At 39.0% G+C, this 14,336-nt stretch overlaps 1 protein-coding gene across 3 annotated transcripts in view; it reads right to left on the reverse strand.

Moving 5' to 3' along the window:
• adamts3 (ADAM metallopeptidase with thrombospondin type 1 motif, 3) overlaps positions 1–14,336 on the reverse strand; it is a 168,572-nt gene that overhangs the window by 9,566 nt on the left and 144,670 nt on the right. For all 3 annotated transcript variants that reach the window (XM_074638806.1, XM_074638807.1, XM_074638805.1), the window contains 2 exons: positions 13,927–14,083; positions 12,279–12,411 (listed from right to left, as the gene is read on the reverse strand). In XM_074638806.1, the coding sequence (XP_074494907.1) occupies positions 12,279–12,411; positions 13,927–14,083 (290 nt within the window). The remainder of the gene's footprint in view (positions 1–12,278; positions 12,412–13,926; positions 14,084–14,336) is intronic.

A 14,336-nucleotide genomic window follows, 5' to 3' on the forward strand; every position in this document is an offset into this window, starting at 1 on the left:
AAAAAAAGTAACGGGTAATTGTAGCTTTCAAATAAATGTAGAGGAGTAAAAAGTACAATATTTCCCTCTGAACTGTAGTGGAGTAGATGTATAAAGTAAAATGTAAAGTTCTTCAAAACTATATTTAAGTAAAGTACTCGAGTAAATGTACTTGGTTACATTTCACCACTGGAGAAGAATTTGTGGTGAAATAATCTTCAAGATAAAAAATCAACTAGTATGAGTTTTTGTTTCACTCTATTTGTTTTTTGGCTCCAGTTACAGATCTTCTAATAATTTAATGGATATCACAGCCAGCATCAAATTGCTGCTTAAAGCGGTTGTTTACCCTAATTTGAACATTAAGCACCGACTGACTAACAAGATGGATGGCTTAATATTGTTGGTGATTGGAGAACAAATTAAATCATGGAAAAGAAAAGATGCTGGATCCCCATTGCTCACAAATTAGGATCTGTGTTTATCATATACCAGCCAGAAGAGAGGCATTAATTCACTCAGCAATGCAACTTTTACAAATTATTAAATCTGGCAGCAAAATATGCTCATCACTCCGGAAACCTGCATTTGTTTTTACCACCACTGTATTGTGTGTATCATGTATTTTATCAGTATTCACAAGGGTGCACATGCATCAGTCGATAAACTTTTCTTTCAAATGCATTTGTTGTTGTTGGTGATAATGTAAAAGGTAACAATAAAAGAGAGAAGAAGATAACAAACAATGACAACAAAAGGTGGGAGGAAATTGTTGAAAATCTACTCTGGGTTATTTCTATGGGACAAGGAATAAGACAAACATATGTTTATCATATTTAGGGACATCAGAGGCTCTGTAACCTTTACATAGTAAATTTACTAGGGCTGTAAATCGATTGAAATATTTAATCACGATTAATCGCATGATTGTCCATAGTTAATTGTAATTAATTGCAAATTAATGTCACATTTTTATCTGTTCAAAATGTATCCTAAAGGGAGATTTGTCAAGTATGTAATACTCTTATCAACATGGGAGTGGGCACATACTGTATGCTGCTTTATGCAAATGTATGTATATATTTATTATTGGAAATCAATTAACAACACAAAACAATAACAATTATTGTCCAGAAACCCTCACAGGTACTGCAGTTAGCATAAACAATATGCTTAAATCATAACATAGCAAACTCAAGCCCAACAGGCAACAACAGCTGTCAGTGTGTCAGTTTGCTGACTTGACTATGACTTTCCCCAAACTGCATGTGATTAGCATAAAGAGGGCATGTCTGTAAAGGGGAGACTCGTGGATACCCATAGAACCCATTTTCATTCACATATCTTGAGGTCAGAGGTCAAGGGACAACAAAATGTAGTGAGATAGTATGACATGGTTGGTACCAATGGATTCCTTAAGTTTTTCTAGTTTCATATGATACCACTATCTTCACTCAAACAAAATTTGATTGACAGCCCTAAAATTGACTTATCAAAATTGTACAAAATAAAATAAAAAAATCATTAGTTTGTCCAAAGGAATTCAAAGATAGACACATTTACAAGCATCTCTTTGTGCGTATGTGTTGAATAAATTTGTTTTGCAGGAATCAATCACAACAAACACTCCAGACGTCAACTAAATGCTTCATTTAGTCAATGAGCCCTGGTTTATGAGCCACAGTTTACAATCAGCCGTGAGAACAAGAGCTCCGTTAATCAAAGAGTTAAAAACATCTTCATTCCACAAGAATAAATAGAGACTCTCTTTGGTCTTTTCAAATTCATACTTCAATAAACAAACAAATGCGGATGAGTTTTGCAGAACGGACATACAACTATCAATGCAAGAACAATTTCATGAAACGATCTGTTAAGTGCTCCATCATCTGATCGTTCTGTCCCTTTCAGAGTCCTCACAGCAGGGAGGATATCTCCACTCAATGCTGCATGAAAGCATGTCTTCAATAAATACACTTGAAATCATCCACCAGCCTGCATTCTGCAGTACCTCTATCTCACATTAAATTACTTGTGATACTGCTGGTGAAAGCCATATAATCATTGTCATTCGGCCATTGACTGGTACGTCTGACTGCAGGCACATAAACCAGTGATGCTGTCATATTGATCTACAGTGTATTTCATCTTTCTCAGATGTCTCAGCAGCAGCAGCAGATCATAGTCTTCATTGACATCAAACAGAGAATAATTACTGTACCATCATATCAATAAAAGAAAGCATCAAGGACCGAAGGAGACGAGTTGTAGCATCGACTGGAGCTGAACTCACAGCGTCACAACTTTAGACCAGACGTAAATGATTCCCAGACGATGAATCCTACTGACATTTCCTCTACCACCATCATGAGGTTGTGGTTTTCAGTGAAATGTCTCAACAACTATTGGATGGATTGCCGTGACATTTTCAAGACTCAAGACACTTTATTGTCATTGTAGGCATACAACAAAATTACGTTTGGTGACTTCTACTGACCAGTAGCAAGATAACAAAAAAATCAGATAGAAACAAGCAGGATAAAAACATGCAATAAAAGATAATAAATACTAAAAAGGTACTGCACAGAGAGTTAGATGTGTAAAGTGATGATGTAAAGTGCTGGGGAGCATTAACAGCAGTTGGGTGTTGGGGAGTGGATGGTGGTAATTGCAGATCTCAACAGCTATGGGGGGTGATGGAGGCTACAGCTCTGGGGAAAAAGCTGTCTTTCAGTCTGTTTGTTCGGGCATTGATGGCTCTGTTTGTCCTCCCCGATGGCAGGGGGACAGACTGTGACCAGGATGGGTTGGGTATTGACTGATGTTGCTAGCCTCCTTGTTTATACGACTAGCATACACTGTGTCAAAGTTTGGAAGCGCAGCTCCCATAGTCTTCTGTGCAGTTTTTATCACCAAGGCTTTCTGGTTCTCAGCAGAGCAGCTGGCATACCAAACTGTGGCACAGTAACAGAGGATACTTTCTATGGGGCTTCTGTAAAAGTTTATTAGGAGCTGAGAGAGAATTTGACCTGTTTGAGTTTTCTTAAGCTGGGCATACACTGTACAGTTTTAGAAATGTTGTTGTCTAACGCCTACTCCTACTGTACGAGTAGATCGTTTGCGATTTAAAGCCAAATCTCACAATTTATGTGTTCACACTGTACGGTCCGATCGTCAGCCAAGACCTGAGTGCTCACAATGTACGTGTAAAATAGAAAAAAAACATGGCGCGTCAGCCGTGCTACAACTAACGATTATTTTCACAATTGATTAATCTACTGATTACTTTCTTGGTTAATCGATTGCTTGTTTGGTCTCTAAAATGCCAATCAAAAGTTGATGTCATCAAACGTCTTACTTGGCTCGCCCAACAGTCCAAAACCCAAAGATATTCAGTATATAATGATACAAAAACAGAGAAAAACAGCAAATGCTCATGTTTATAAACTAGAACCACCAAATGATAGGCATCTTTGCCTGAAAAATTTTGACTAGTGAACAAGTCGTTGCAGCTCTACTGAACAACTGGCCCTTTTTTCTGCGTGGGAACATAAACCTGCCAATCAATTTACATCGATCTGCCTCTTTGATAATATCTACCCCTGTTTAAAGTGTGCAATCTCTGTGAAACAGAGACCTCATGGTTGAACCCAGACTTATCTCACTATCCCAGTAATCTTTCTGCGTTGCTGTGTAGTGACAGGTGGATTGATCGAGGTCTGACTCTGTAAAGTCGTCACACTGCAAGATAATCTTCCACCAAACCTCTGAGACCTCCAGCCTTCAATTTAATTGCCTAATATTTCTCTGGTTCCCCAACAGACCGGGGCATAGACCAGACTTCTACCTGGATCCTCCATATGCTGCTTTTTAGATTATTTGGCAAACAACAGAACAAGGCAAAAGTGAGCACTCACATACCCCCGCTCACTGCTCGACCCCTACTAAAGTAGGGGCAACAAATTTGGCTTTTTCAAACCCTGAAAAGGCACAACTAGACCACACTGTCAACCATCATAACAGATTTGAAGTTTCTAAGTGAAATAGTTTCTGAGTTCTACTCCGGAAAAACAAAAGTGTGACACGCAAACGCTCGGAAGGACGGACGGACGGAAGGACGGACACACAGAGCTCTAGATACCCCCGACTACGTTGTCGCAGGGGTAAAATAAACTTTTTGTTTACATGGTTAGACTCATAACTTGAGAGAGGTAAAATTTCAGATATACTGTATATAAGATACACTGTATATAAGATACACATGTATTCACTCAGTAGTTCTGTTGGGCTCCATCTTTCTACTTCTTTCCCCCTTTTCTTTTGTTGCATCTACTTTAATGGTTTCTGAAAGCTTTTTCAACAGACATGTGGAACAAAAACTCAAAAACATTTATGGACATGCAATCACATCCAGGCTGTCGAGACGGTGAATACCATGAGACTTCTGAATGGAAGGAAGAAAGCAGGCACAATGGAAAGTGGCGTATTTCAGGCTATTTTGTAGAACACGAACGTATCAGTTATGGAATTCAGGAGCGAGTGTGAATAGCTTTGAAAACACCATTCATTGTCTTTGGTTGGAAATGACTTCCAGAGAATTAGCATGAAGCGGTGACATGATTGCTGAACACAACACAAATGCAGGGAAGTTGAGAGACTTCAACCGTCAGGAAAGAAAAAGGTCACAATTCACAACGCTTCCTCCACATGCAGCTACACATCCATTTAAAATGCCTCCTCCATGCAGAAAGCTGTCATGCTAACGGACTGCAATGGCTTCATTTAAAAGTATAAAAAACTTTGGGCAAATTTTTTAAATTAATTTCACCCATGATTAAACTGATACTGGCATACACTAAATCAAGACATTTACATACATTTCCACTTATATTAACATCTCCTCAGATAGCGACTGTATGTCTTCCCAGATGGACAATGCGTGCGTGTGTGAGCATTAATATTCAACACAGGACGTGTAGATAATGGAGAATTCCTCGAATATATAATTGGAAGCACTCAAAATGACCCATAAGATTCTTTCAACGAGATATACTTTTTTAAAGGTTTAGTTCAAAAATACATATATACAGTGGAAACTGCTTATAGTGATCACAGTTACACTGATCAACCGCTTATATGGATCAAAAAGCTTGAAACAGAATCATTCCTATACAAATGCTGTTTAAATATCTTGTTTATAGTAATCAAGTAGTCCACTTACAGTGTTCATTTTGGGTCTTTTCACACATGACAACATATGGAAAAACATTTTAATACTACGTTAGACTAACGTTAATCAAAAATTTTTGTTTTGTTTTTACTTTACTCCATTGAGGCTGATGATGCGTGCACATTGATATCATGACGAGAAAAGGAAAGTCATCTCTGAATGAAAATGTAATGTGCACGGGGAAAGCATGTGTGGTTGAAGACGCCCTCGTCAAGTGGATTGCTAAAGCCCGGTCACATAATGCCACCAAAGTGAAACTCTGCCGGATCTGCAGCACACATGCAGACCGGTGCTCGTCTCCCTCCGTGCCGCTACCGAGTGAGAGAACGAGCAAAGGAGCGCTGTTCTGAATGCACGCTCACGCTGCAGAGCTGGCCAAAAAAGGCAGAAGAATCGCCAGCGAGCCAGTAAATAGCATAGCCATGTTTCCAGATTTAATTAATTAACTCTTTCAACCATGGATGAAAGGTACCAGGTGGTATGAAATTGGACATTCTGCATTTCTGAGGCTGTGATATGATTTTGCCTCCGCTGTGTACAACATTAAACATTCAGTATTTAAGAAGTAGATGAAGTAAACAAAAGTTACAGAACTCCTCGTTACGACTGACGAACCCGTCTGCTTTTTTTGTTTTCAGTGCTGCTGGCTTTTCTAAAAGAAAACATTTTGTGATGCATGTTGTGAGGAAAGCACCCAGAGGATTAGACTCCAGTTTTTGATTCATTTGAATTACTATGACAAGCTTTTAATATTAATACTGTACGGTAATTAAAACCTGTTTACCCACAGGGGTTACACAGTTGCGGTGTGTCGGAGTACGGTAGAGGCATCTTTTGCTGTGTAGCGTAAACGTGCATGCATCAGCATCTGTTTCTTCCTGCAAGAGGCTCTGTCGTAAATTGAGTCTTTATTTACTTTTAGAACACCTTTTTGTGATACATTTTTTTAGATCTTGGCCGTTTTTAACTATATATTTCAACTGGATAAAGGATTTTAGTCAGTGGACGTTTGGATTTTAAGTTATCAGAGTGGCGGCCTGAGTGAAATCATACGCCTGTGAGAGCAACTACACCAGAACAAACCTACCGGAGCCTGATCTTCGTAGCGGGCAAAGTTTTTGGGCCCATATCAATAGGTTCTGACCCTGTGAATTTGTCAGCTATTGTCAGACTATCTGACCCTTTATCTGCAGAGTTTTCCTCCCCTCCCCCTTTAAGGCCCCTGTGATCTCCTCTCTGTCAGCTGATCTCAGTGACCACACAGCTCCCCCATAAACTGACCTTCATCCAGTTTTAATCCACCCTATTATGACACACTTTTTTGATCTTGGACGTTTTTACAAAACTATATTATTATTATTATATCCAACTTTCATTCTACCTCACTGCCTACATAACTCTACATCATCAGTACTGTAATCTTATCTTTTTCAGACACACTGTTCCAAATTTCTTCTTTGACATTTCTTATCTCCTCTGCAGGAGTTTTCTTAAGTTTGCCTGAAATCTCAGTCCTTTCCTGAAGTAAAGGAATGAAAGACAAGTCAAGTCATGGAGCAAAGGTCTGCAGTCCAGCAATGATGATAAAAAAATAAATAATCCAGCTGGCTATTGAGGGAATTCGCCGTCTTTCTTTTCAAAGGTCCTTCTCTTCGCACTGACAAACTCAGACACTAAATTGCAAAGAGTCAAGGAAAAAGTAGAGAAAGAAACTTAGATAACCCTCAGAGAGCTTATACCTCCAGCCCGCTACAGCTTTCATTTTATTTCTATGACAGGAAGTCATGAGTCAGCTCTGTCAGCTCAGAGTCAGCTCTGCATAAAAGTGCTCACAGCGATCATGGGATATACGTCCCAAAACGTTTTTCAAATAATTGCAGTAGTTCATGCGAACATACCATACGTTACCATACCACTTCCTAATGTTTCAAGAAAACATAACGAGCTGTGAAAAATTGCAGTCCAGTATAGATATATGGAAAGTTGATTATTTCGATTCTGTTAGCAAAATCTTTAAAACTTGGCGAAGAACACCTTCTTCAAATTGTCACCAGGTGGCTGACATATTGGCGACTATTTAAAGTTCTCATTAAAGTATTTTACTTAGAGCTGTCAAAGGTAACGCATCAATAACGCAACAACGCTAATTCATTTTAACAGCACTAATTTCTTTAACGCATTTTCTTTAACGCAACTTGCATTATCCATCTTCCCGATGTTGTAGATAGAGTGAATATACTGAAAAGCCTATGAATCCATGCAGTACTTGTGAGGGTTTCTGGACAATATTTGTCATTGTTTTGTGTTGTTATTTAATTTCCAATAATAAATATATACATACATTTGCATAAAGCTAGCATATTTGCCCACTCCCATGTTGATAAGAGTATTAAATACTTGACAAATCTTCCTTTAAGGTGCATTTTGAACAGATCAAAAATGTGTGATTATCTGGGATTAATCACAATTAACTATTTTTAATCGATTGACAGCCCTAATTTAACAATAGATTAACCGCCCAAAACGCACGTGATGATGCATGTCAAATCACTGCCGATGTGTGTTGTCCTTCAGCTATGCTAGTGACTCTTCATTTCTACAAAATTTCATGGCAATCCAATTTAATAATTCCAGCTACCACAGCTAAAAGGCAAAAGAGTCTCATGCACACTACTTTGATGAAGTTATGTTTGTCCATTAAGAGGCACAAGGCAACTTTTCCTACAGTCTCTGGGCTGAAACACAGAAAGAGTCCTACCTCTGAGATATTAACTTTTTTTGATTCAATGGAATGCATCCCAAACAGAAGTCAGTCAGAGAAATGCAACTACAGCTGGGAGAGTGAATGTTTCATCCAGCGTCACAACACAGCAGCTTTAGATCTCGCGCCTCTCTCCTTCCTTTGGTTTAAAGCTCAACAGAACAGTCGGCGGGTAAACATAAAATCACTTTGTGAAGTCTTCAGCATATTACGTTGCATCGTCTCCAAGTATTGAATTGCCTGATAAAGCTGAAGCCGCTGCCTCATGCTGCAGCTTTCAGATTCGGATGGATGATTTTGGCTGCAGTTTTCCACCACTAATCAGCTTTTGTATCCATTTCTTTCACCTGAAGGCCTTTTCTGTCATGGCCCTGCATTAAGAATCCATCACCTCAGCCAGTACAGTCATTTCTCTCAGATTATCTTTTTTTTTAACTTTCACACTCCTGCTACTGAGTGGTGGCCTCAGGCTGTCTGAGGGGCAAGGGCGAAAAAAATAAAAAGGGCACATGATGCATTGCAGTGGGGCACCAGCACTCAGAAACGTTTCGAGCATTTAGGGCAGCCTTTGTGGCACTGCATCACGTTTTCTCTATTTAAGGGCACCCGTTTTTGCACAGCGTATTCTTTTTCTCCATTGGAGGGTCACCCTAGAGGACACTTTATCATGTTTTCTCTACTGGAAGGGTACCCTAGAGGGCACTTTATCATGTTTTTACCAATGGGAGGGCACTTTATCATGTATTCTCTAATTGAAAGGTACTCTAGAGGGCACTTTATCATGTTTTTACCAATGGAAGGGCAACCTAGAGGGCACTTTATCATGTTTTCTCTACTGGAAGGGCACCCTAGAGGGCACTTTATCATGTTTTGACCAATGGAAGGGCACCCTAGAGGGCACTTTATCATGTTTTCTCTACTGGAAGGGCACCCTAGAGGGCACTTTATCATGTTTTCTCTACTGGAAGGGTACACTAGAGGGCACTTTAACATGTTTTTACCAATGGGAGGGTACTTTATCACATGTTCTCTACTGGAAGGGCACCATAGAGGATAATTTATCATGCTTTCTCTACTGGAAGGGCACCCTAAAGTGCACTTTATCATGTTTTGTCCACTGGAAGGGCACCCTAGACGGCACTTTATCATATTTCTTTCAAACACGGGGGCACCAATGCTGCTACAGTTTTGAGCGTAGCTGCTACACACGGCTTGAGGTTGTTTTCACCCAGGAAGGCTGTTTTTCACTTTCGTTATCTTGTCTCTAACCCAGCAGCCATCGCTTTTAAATGATTTGGCTGAATTTAAAAGAGGACCGCCATGATAGATCGCTCTCGTCACAACTGATTGCTCTCCATAAAAAGTCACATTGAAGGGATATATTGATAGAGAGTAGACCTGTCCTGGCTCTAGGTGCAGCATATTTAAGGCTACACAGAGATTTATCGGCTTTGGCTCAGCCTCTGAGGGTTGCGACCCGTCTTGGAACTAAAAGAAGTTTGTTAAGAGACAAGTTTAACTTCAGATTAATGCTGCTGTTCAAATGCAGCTCATCAGAAGAGAATAGTATATCTGAACTACTGAGCACTGAATTAATGACTCTATTAAGTTAAGACTTCTTCACACCATTAATTCAATTTCTCATTTGTGCCAATTTAACTTAACTTCTCATAATATTTGGGAATTAATCCTTGTTTTACATGTATTTCTATTATCAGCCAATTTGAACACTCATTGGCCTTTAATTGCTAATCATTATTAGAGGTCCTTGTGCGTAATTCATTTAAAGATTAAATGACTTCACCACTTCTTGTACTTGATTAGAACGTGATCGTTTTGATTAGACCTTTATTACTTCATCAAAAAAATTTTATCTGGGCACATCGATTCACTTTCTTGATCTTTTACAAAGAACTGACAATGAAACTACTGTATGTGAGTATGTCCTTTGCATATCTCAAGAACCGTTCATCCGATCTACTTCACACTTGGCGGGTGTATTGCTGGTGAAACGAAGATGTGCAGTGTCGATGTTGGTGCAATTTGGACACGCGACATGCCTTTACAGGCCGCAGCTCATTGACTAGAGTTCACATTCGGTGCTGAATGCTGGATAACGTTACAACCAAACTCTTCTACATTTCCCTGGAGTCAAAAAGCGACGATCTCGCCAACGCTGCAAGCAACACTTCTGGTGTAGAAGCAAAACATCCACACACTCTGAAACTGACATTTCCCCTGATATATTATTTTCATTTTTTTCAAAATTAAAGCTGTAAACAACACATAGCCAGAGTCTCCCGTGAATCAATTCTTATCAGGGTGGAAAAAACCCTCTGAAGCAGTATTTAATTTATCATGGGACAACAACAGCCCCCATTAAAATCCAAACTAATTAAACACTTGGCAGCTCTTCAGGGCAACAATATCAACATTCATATTCAGTGGCAGGGAAACAATATACAGTATTTGCATAACATGTTTGTTGTTTTAATAATACAAATGTTAAAGGGGCACTTCACTGATTTTTATACATGATGACCACTTTACTCGTCACTCAGCCTGCCGTGAAAACAATCTCAAAATGTCTTCTGTGGCTCTGGAGGGGATTTCTAAACCGCTGAGGCATGCAAGCGTTCCCAAGCGCCTATTTTTCAGGGCTGCGCTTCGAGACAAAAGTAGCTCAATATTAGCAACGCGAGCCGCAACCTCCCAAACACCTTGGATAAGAGGATGAAAGCAGCACGGCTGGTGTTTTCCATGTGTTTTTAGACGCAACATGTGAACGGCCCCTAACAGCCAAGGAAGGTTTAACGATGCTAATGAATTACATTATGGAAATTATTATAGGATCCAGAGTTTTTGAAGCTTGGCTCATATAAGGATTAACCCCCGTCAAACACCAGAGGAGTGACAGGCTGCCATTCATTGTCAATATAACCTCCACCCTGACGCCTCCCCTCCACACAATTCATGACTCTGGAGAAGTTGAGGATGGTTCAACTTTATGCAAATTTCCTTTGACACACGGAAGTCTGACACAACCAATCACTCTTGTTTTGATTCCCTCTGGAGAAGCACAGCTCTTAGCAGCTAAGTTGTTTCATTATTGCTGTCAGCGGCTTCCCTATGTAACATGATTTAATTTTTACAAGCTACTGTGACTTGAAAATAAACTGGAAAAACACCGTCGGGAAATGAACTACTTGATTGGACGCCGGTATAATGGCAACGGGAGAAAATAACTGTTCAATCAGGGCTGAGTAATGCTGCTTAACAATAGAAAGCCTGCTACTTTGAGTACGTATGTGTGAACAGGGTGTAAAAGTGGGGCTATCTCGGCCTCTGCTCCTTTAATTCTAACCATTCTCCTTTAAATCTCTCTCACATCTTTATGGAAGTGCAATATGAGTCGCTGGACTACCCTAGGGAGAAAATTTGAACCTGCATCTCTGAATCAAATCAGTCATTTTAAGGCCTTGCTCAAGGGTGAATTTTTTGACATTGCAAAAATGAGTTACACTTATAACCACTGAGTTATGGCCCTTCAAAATTCCCATTCTGCTGTAGCACCAGCTGTACACAAATAGCAAATCTTGCAGGATTGTTTGGGGTTGATATCTCATCTGTCATCTGAATTTGGTAACAGTTGCACAATGTGTTCAAGATTTATGACAGTTTATGTGAATAAGGCAACACTTACAGCAATTCGGGGAATGACTATATGACATTTTTTTGGAGAATGTGTGAAAAATGCATGAAAAATGTGTCGTGATGGGTAATATAATGATATACTGTTTACCTTGAGACTATATGACTTTGACAATGACTTTTCTGTTTATACTGTGGTAATATCTTTTTATGTCTCTGGGTTTATACTGTATCACGATGCATATCAATAGGAGATATGCAATAATAGGGGACTTTATCCATACTGCCAGATCTGCCGCTATACTGACAGATCTGTACAGAGCAAATTACTTGCTTCTACAGCTCAAGAGTTATGAGTCAAGATATGAAGGGCTTTAAAAAGATGGAAGTGGAATCACAGTGAACCATATTTCTTGGTAAAACTTGATAAAACACAACATCATTTTTGGGTGTTGAGTCCTTTTTTTGTCTCCATTCCCAATCTACCACACACACTTGTTAAAGAGAAGCTACTCCAAATTCAAGTCATGCTGAGAGAACCCACTTAAACACTGTTATCTTAATAGACTGCAGTTTAGTCCCAGTTTGAATCTAATCAGCACTCTCAAAAACCGTCCAGCATCTTATGCTGTGAGAAGTTGGGGAGTCGGTACTCACTGAGGCTGCGTGCAGTCCTGAAGGTTACACATTCTGCGGATGGGTTTAGGCTTCTTGCTGGCGTCGCAGTAGCCCCGATGGACCATCTTGGTGTCTCCTTTCTTTCGACATCCATACTTGGTGTACTGAAACCCTGTGAAAGATGTGAAGACTTTTTAGCAATAAATATTTGTGTAATTAGTAAAAAAAGAAAAGAAAAGACATTTAAAGAAACTATGAAGTAAAGTTAAATCAATATCCGTCATTTCTGATTTAAATTATGAATTGCCAAGTATTGGAACAAGTAGAGTACTTCTTCAGAACAGAAACTCTGGTATCATATTTGCACTAGTATCAACACATTTCAAAAGATAACCAACCCTACTTTTCACCATTTTTCACCCTACAAAAAAGTTGTATCCATCTATCTATCTATCTATCTATCTATCTATCTATCTATCTATCTATCTATCTATCTATCTATCTATCTATCCATTCATCTATCTATCTATCTATCTATCTATCATTATGTCATACAGTATGTGTCTATCAGAGGTGTAAGAGTGTGTTCATGCGTACACCTAGGAGTGGAGGGATTTTCTGTATACTTGACTAAAAATAACCAGAAATATGTATCGTGTGGTGTTGAATGTTTGTTCTCTGACTTTAACACAGTGCCGCCCTAAGCATGTGTTCAGAAATACAACAAAAATGCATTAAAATACACATATCCCCTCATTTATTCCTGCTGCATCGTTCCAGCGGAGGAACCGACGCAGAGGCCCAAACCGGTGTGTGTGCGTTGTGATGTGAGCACTGTGTTTTTACAGCGTTTACATGATGATCTTAATGATGAAAGATAAAAAAAAAAAAAAGAAGATATAGGCCGAAACATCATTGTGTTTATCTCTTTCCAGTCTGGCTTTCTGTCTTTGAATGTGGGTTGTCTGTGTTTGGAAGTTTGTTTGTAGATATTATTTTTGTTGTGATAAAAATTGAATATAATTTACAAAAAAAAAAGATGAAAGATTAAATAATTGTCACTGTGATAACGATCCAGAATTTCCTTTCTCATATCCCTAAGCATTTAGAATCTGTTAAATCCTCACAAATCCTGGAAGCAGCTCCGTGAATTATAGTATTATTATAAGCATCTACTAAAATAGATAGATACTCCTTTGCTGTTGTTTGCAAGCTTCATAGAGGGGTATTAAATGATTAGTTGAAACACACGTTTCCAGCTCATTATGCAGCAAGCCACAGCATACTGTACCTAACTGCTTAGACACCACTGTTGCTTATTATGCAAGCATCCTATCATATGTTTCAATTATGTCAGCATGCAAACATAATAACGAACCCATAGCACTGTTTTTTTTAAATCAAAATAAATGCTGGTACAAATGTTTAATAAATGAAAATAATTATAAATGCCCTTAAAAATTCAAAAGAAACAGCTTCAGCTTGAGAGAGAACGGGAACTCAAAGAGGATAAAAGCGTATGATACGTTGTGCTTAAAAACAAGGATCTATTACAAGGATCCACATAATTAAAGGCTGCCTACTCACAACAAGAGCAGTGAGTGTGCTATTCACACAATCATATCTATTAAAGGAGAAAAGAAATGATTCCTCTCTATTCTTTTCTAATTTTATGGTATTTTTTTACCTCCGGCACATGGCTTGGAACACGGAGACCAGCTCTTCAGAGCCCACTCGTACGTGTCCTCCTGGATGACATTGTTGTTGTTGACAGGCACTGAATCTTCATGGATGATGTACTTGTACATTAAAGTAGAGCGTGTTTCATTGTCTCTGGGTATAATCTGCAAGCAACGGGAAGAAAAAAAACAAAGCACATTACCATTATAGCGTCATCCTCTTTGCAGCGTATTTGCATTCAAATGCTCCAAGTGCAAATTTGTGCAAATAAATTCAGATTGAATTTCAAGAAACAGGACAATAATTGCAGAAGCAGTTTTCATAATTCAAGTCTCAGTGACATTAATTACATGGCGTCAATACGAGAGGGAAGAGGGAAGGAGAGGGAATTCTCAGAAAATAAGATAGTCCATGCAC

The sequence above is a fragment of the Sebastes fasciatus genome, chromosome 6 (genome assembly GCF_043250625.1).
Source record: "Sebastes fasciatus isolate fSebFas1 chromosome 6, fSebFas1.pri, whole genome shotgun sequence".
Classification (NCBI taxonomy): Eukaryota; Metazoa; Chordata; class Actinopteri; order Perciformes; family Sebastidae; genus Sebastes; species Sebastes fasciatus.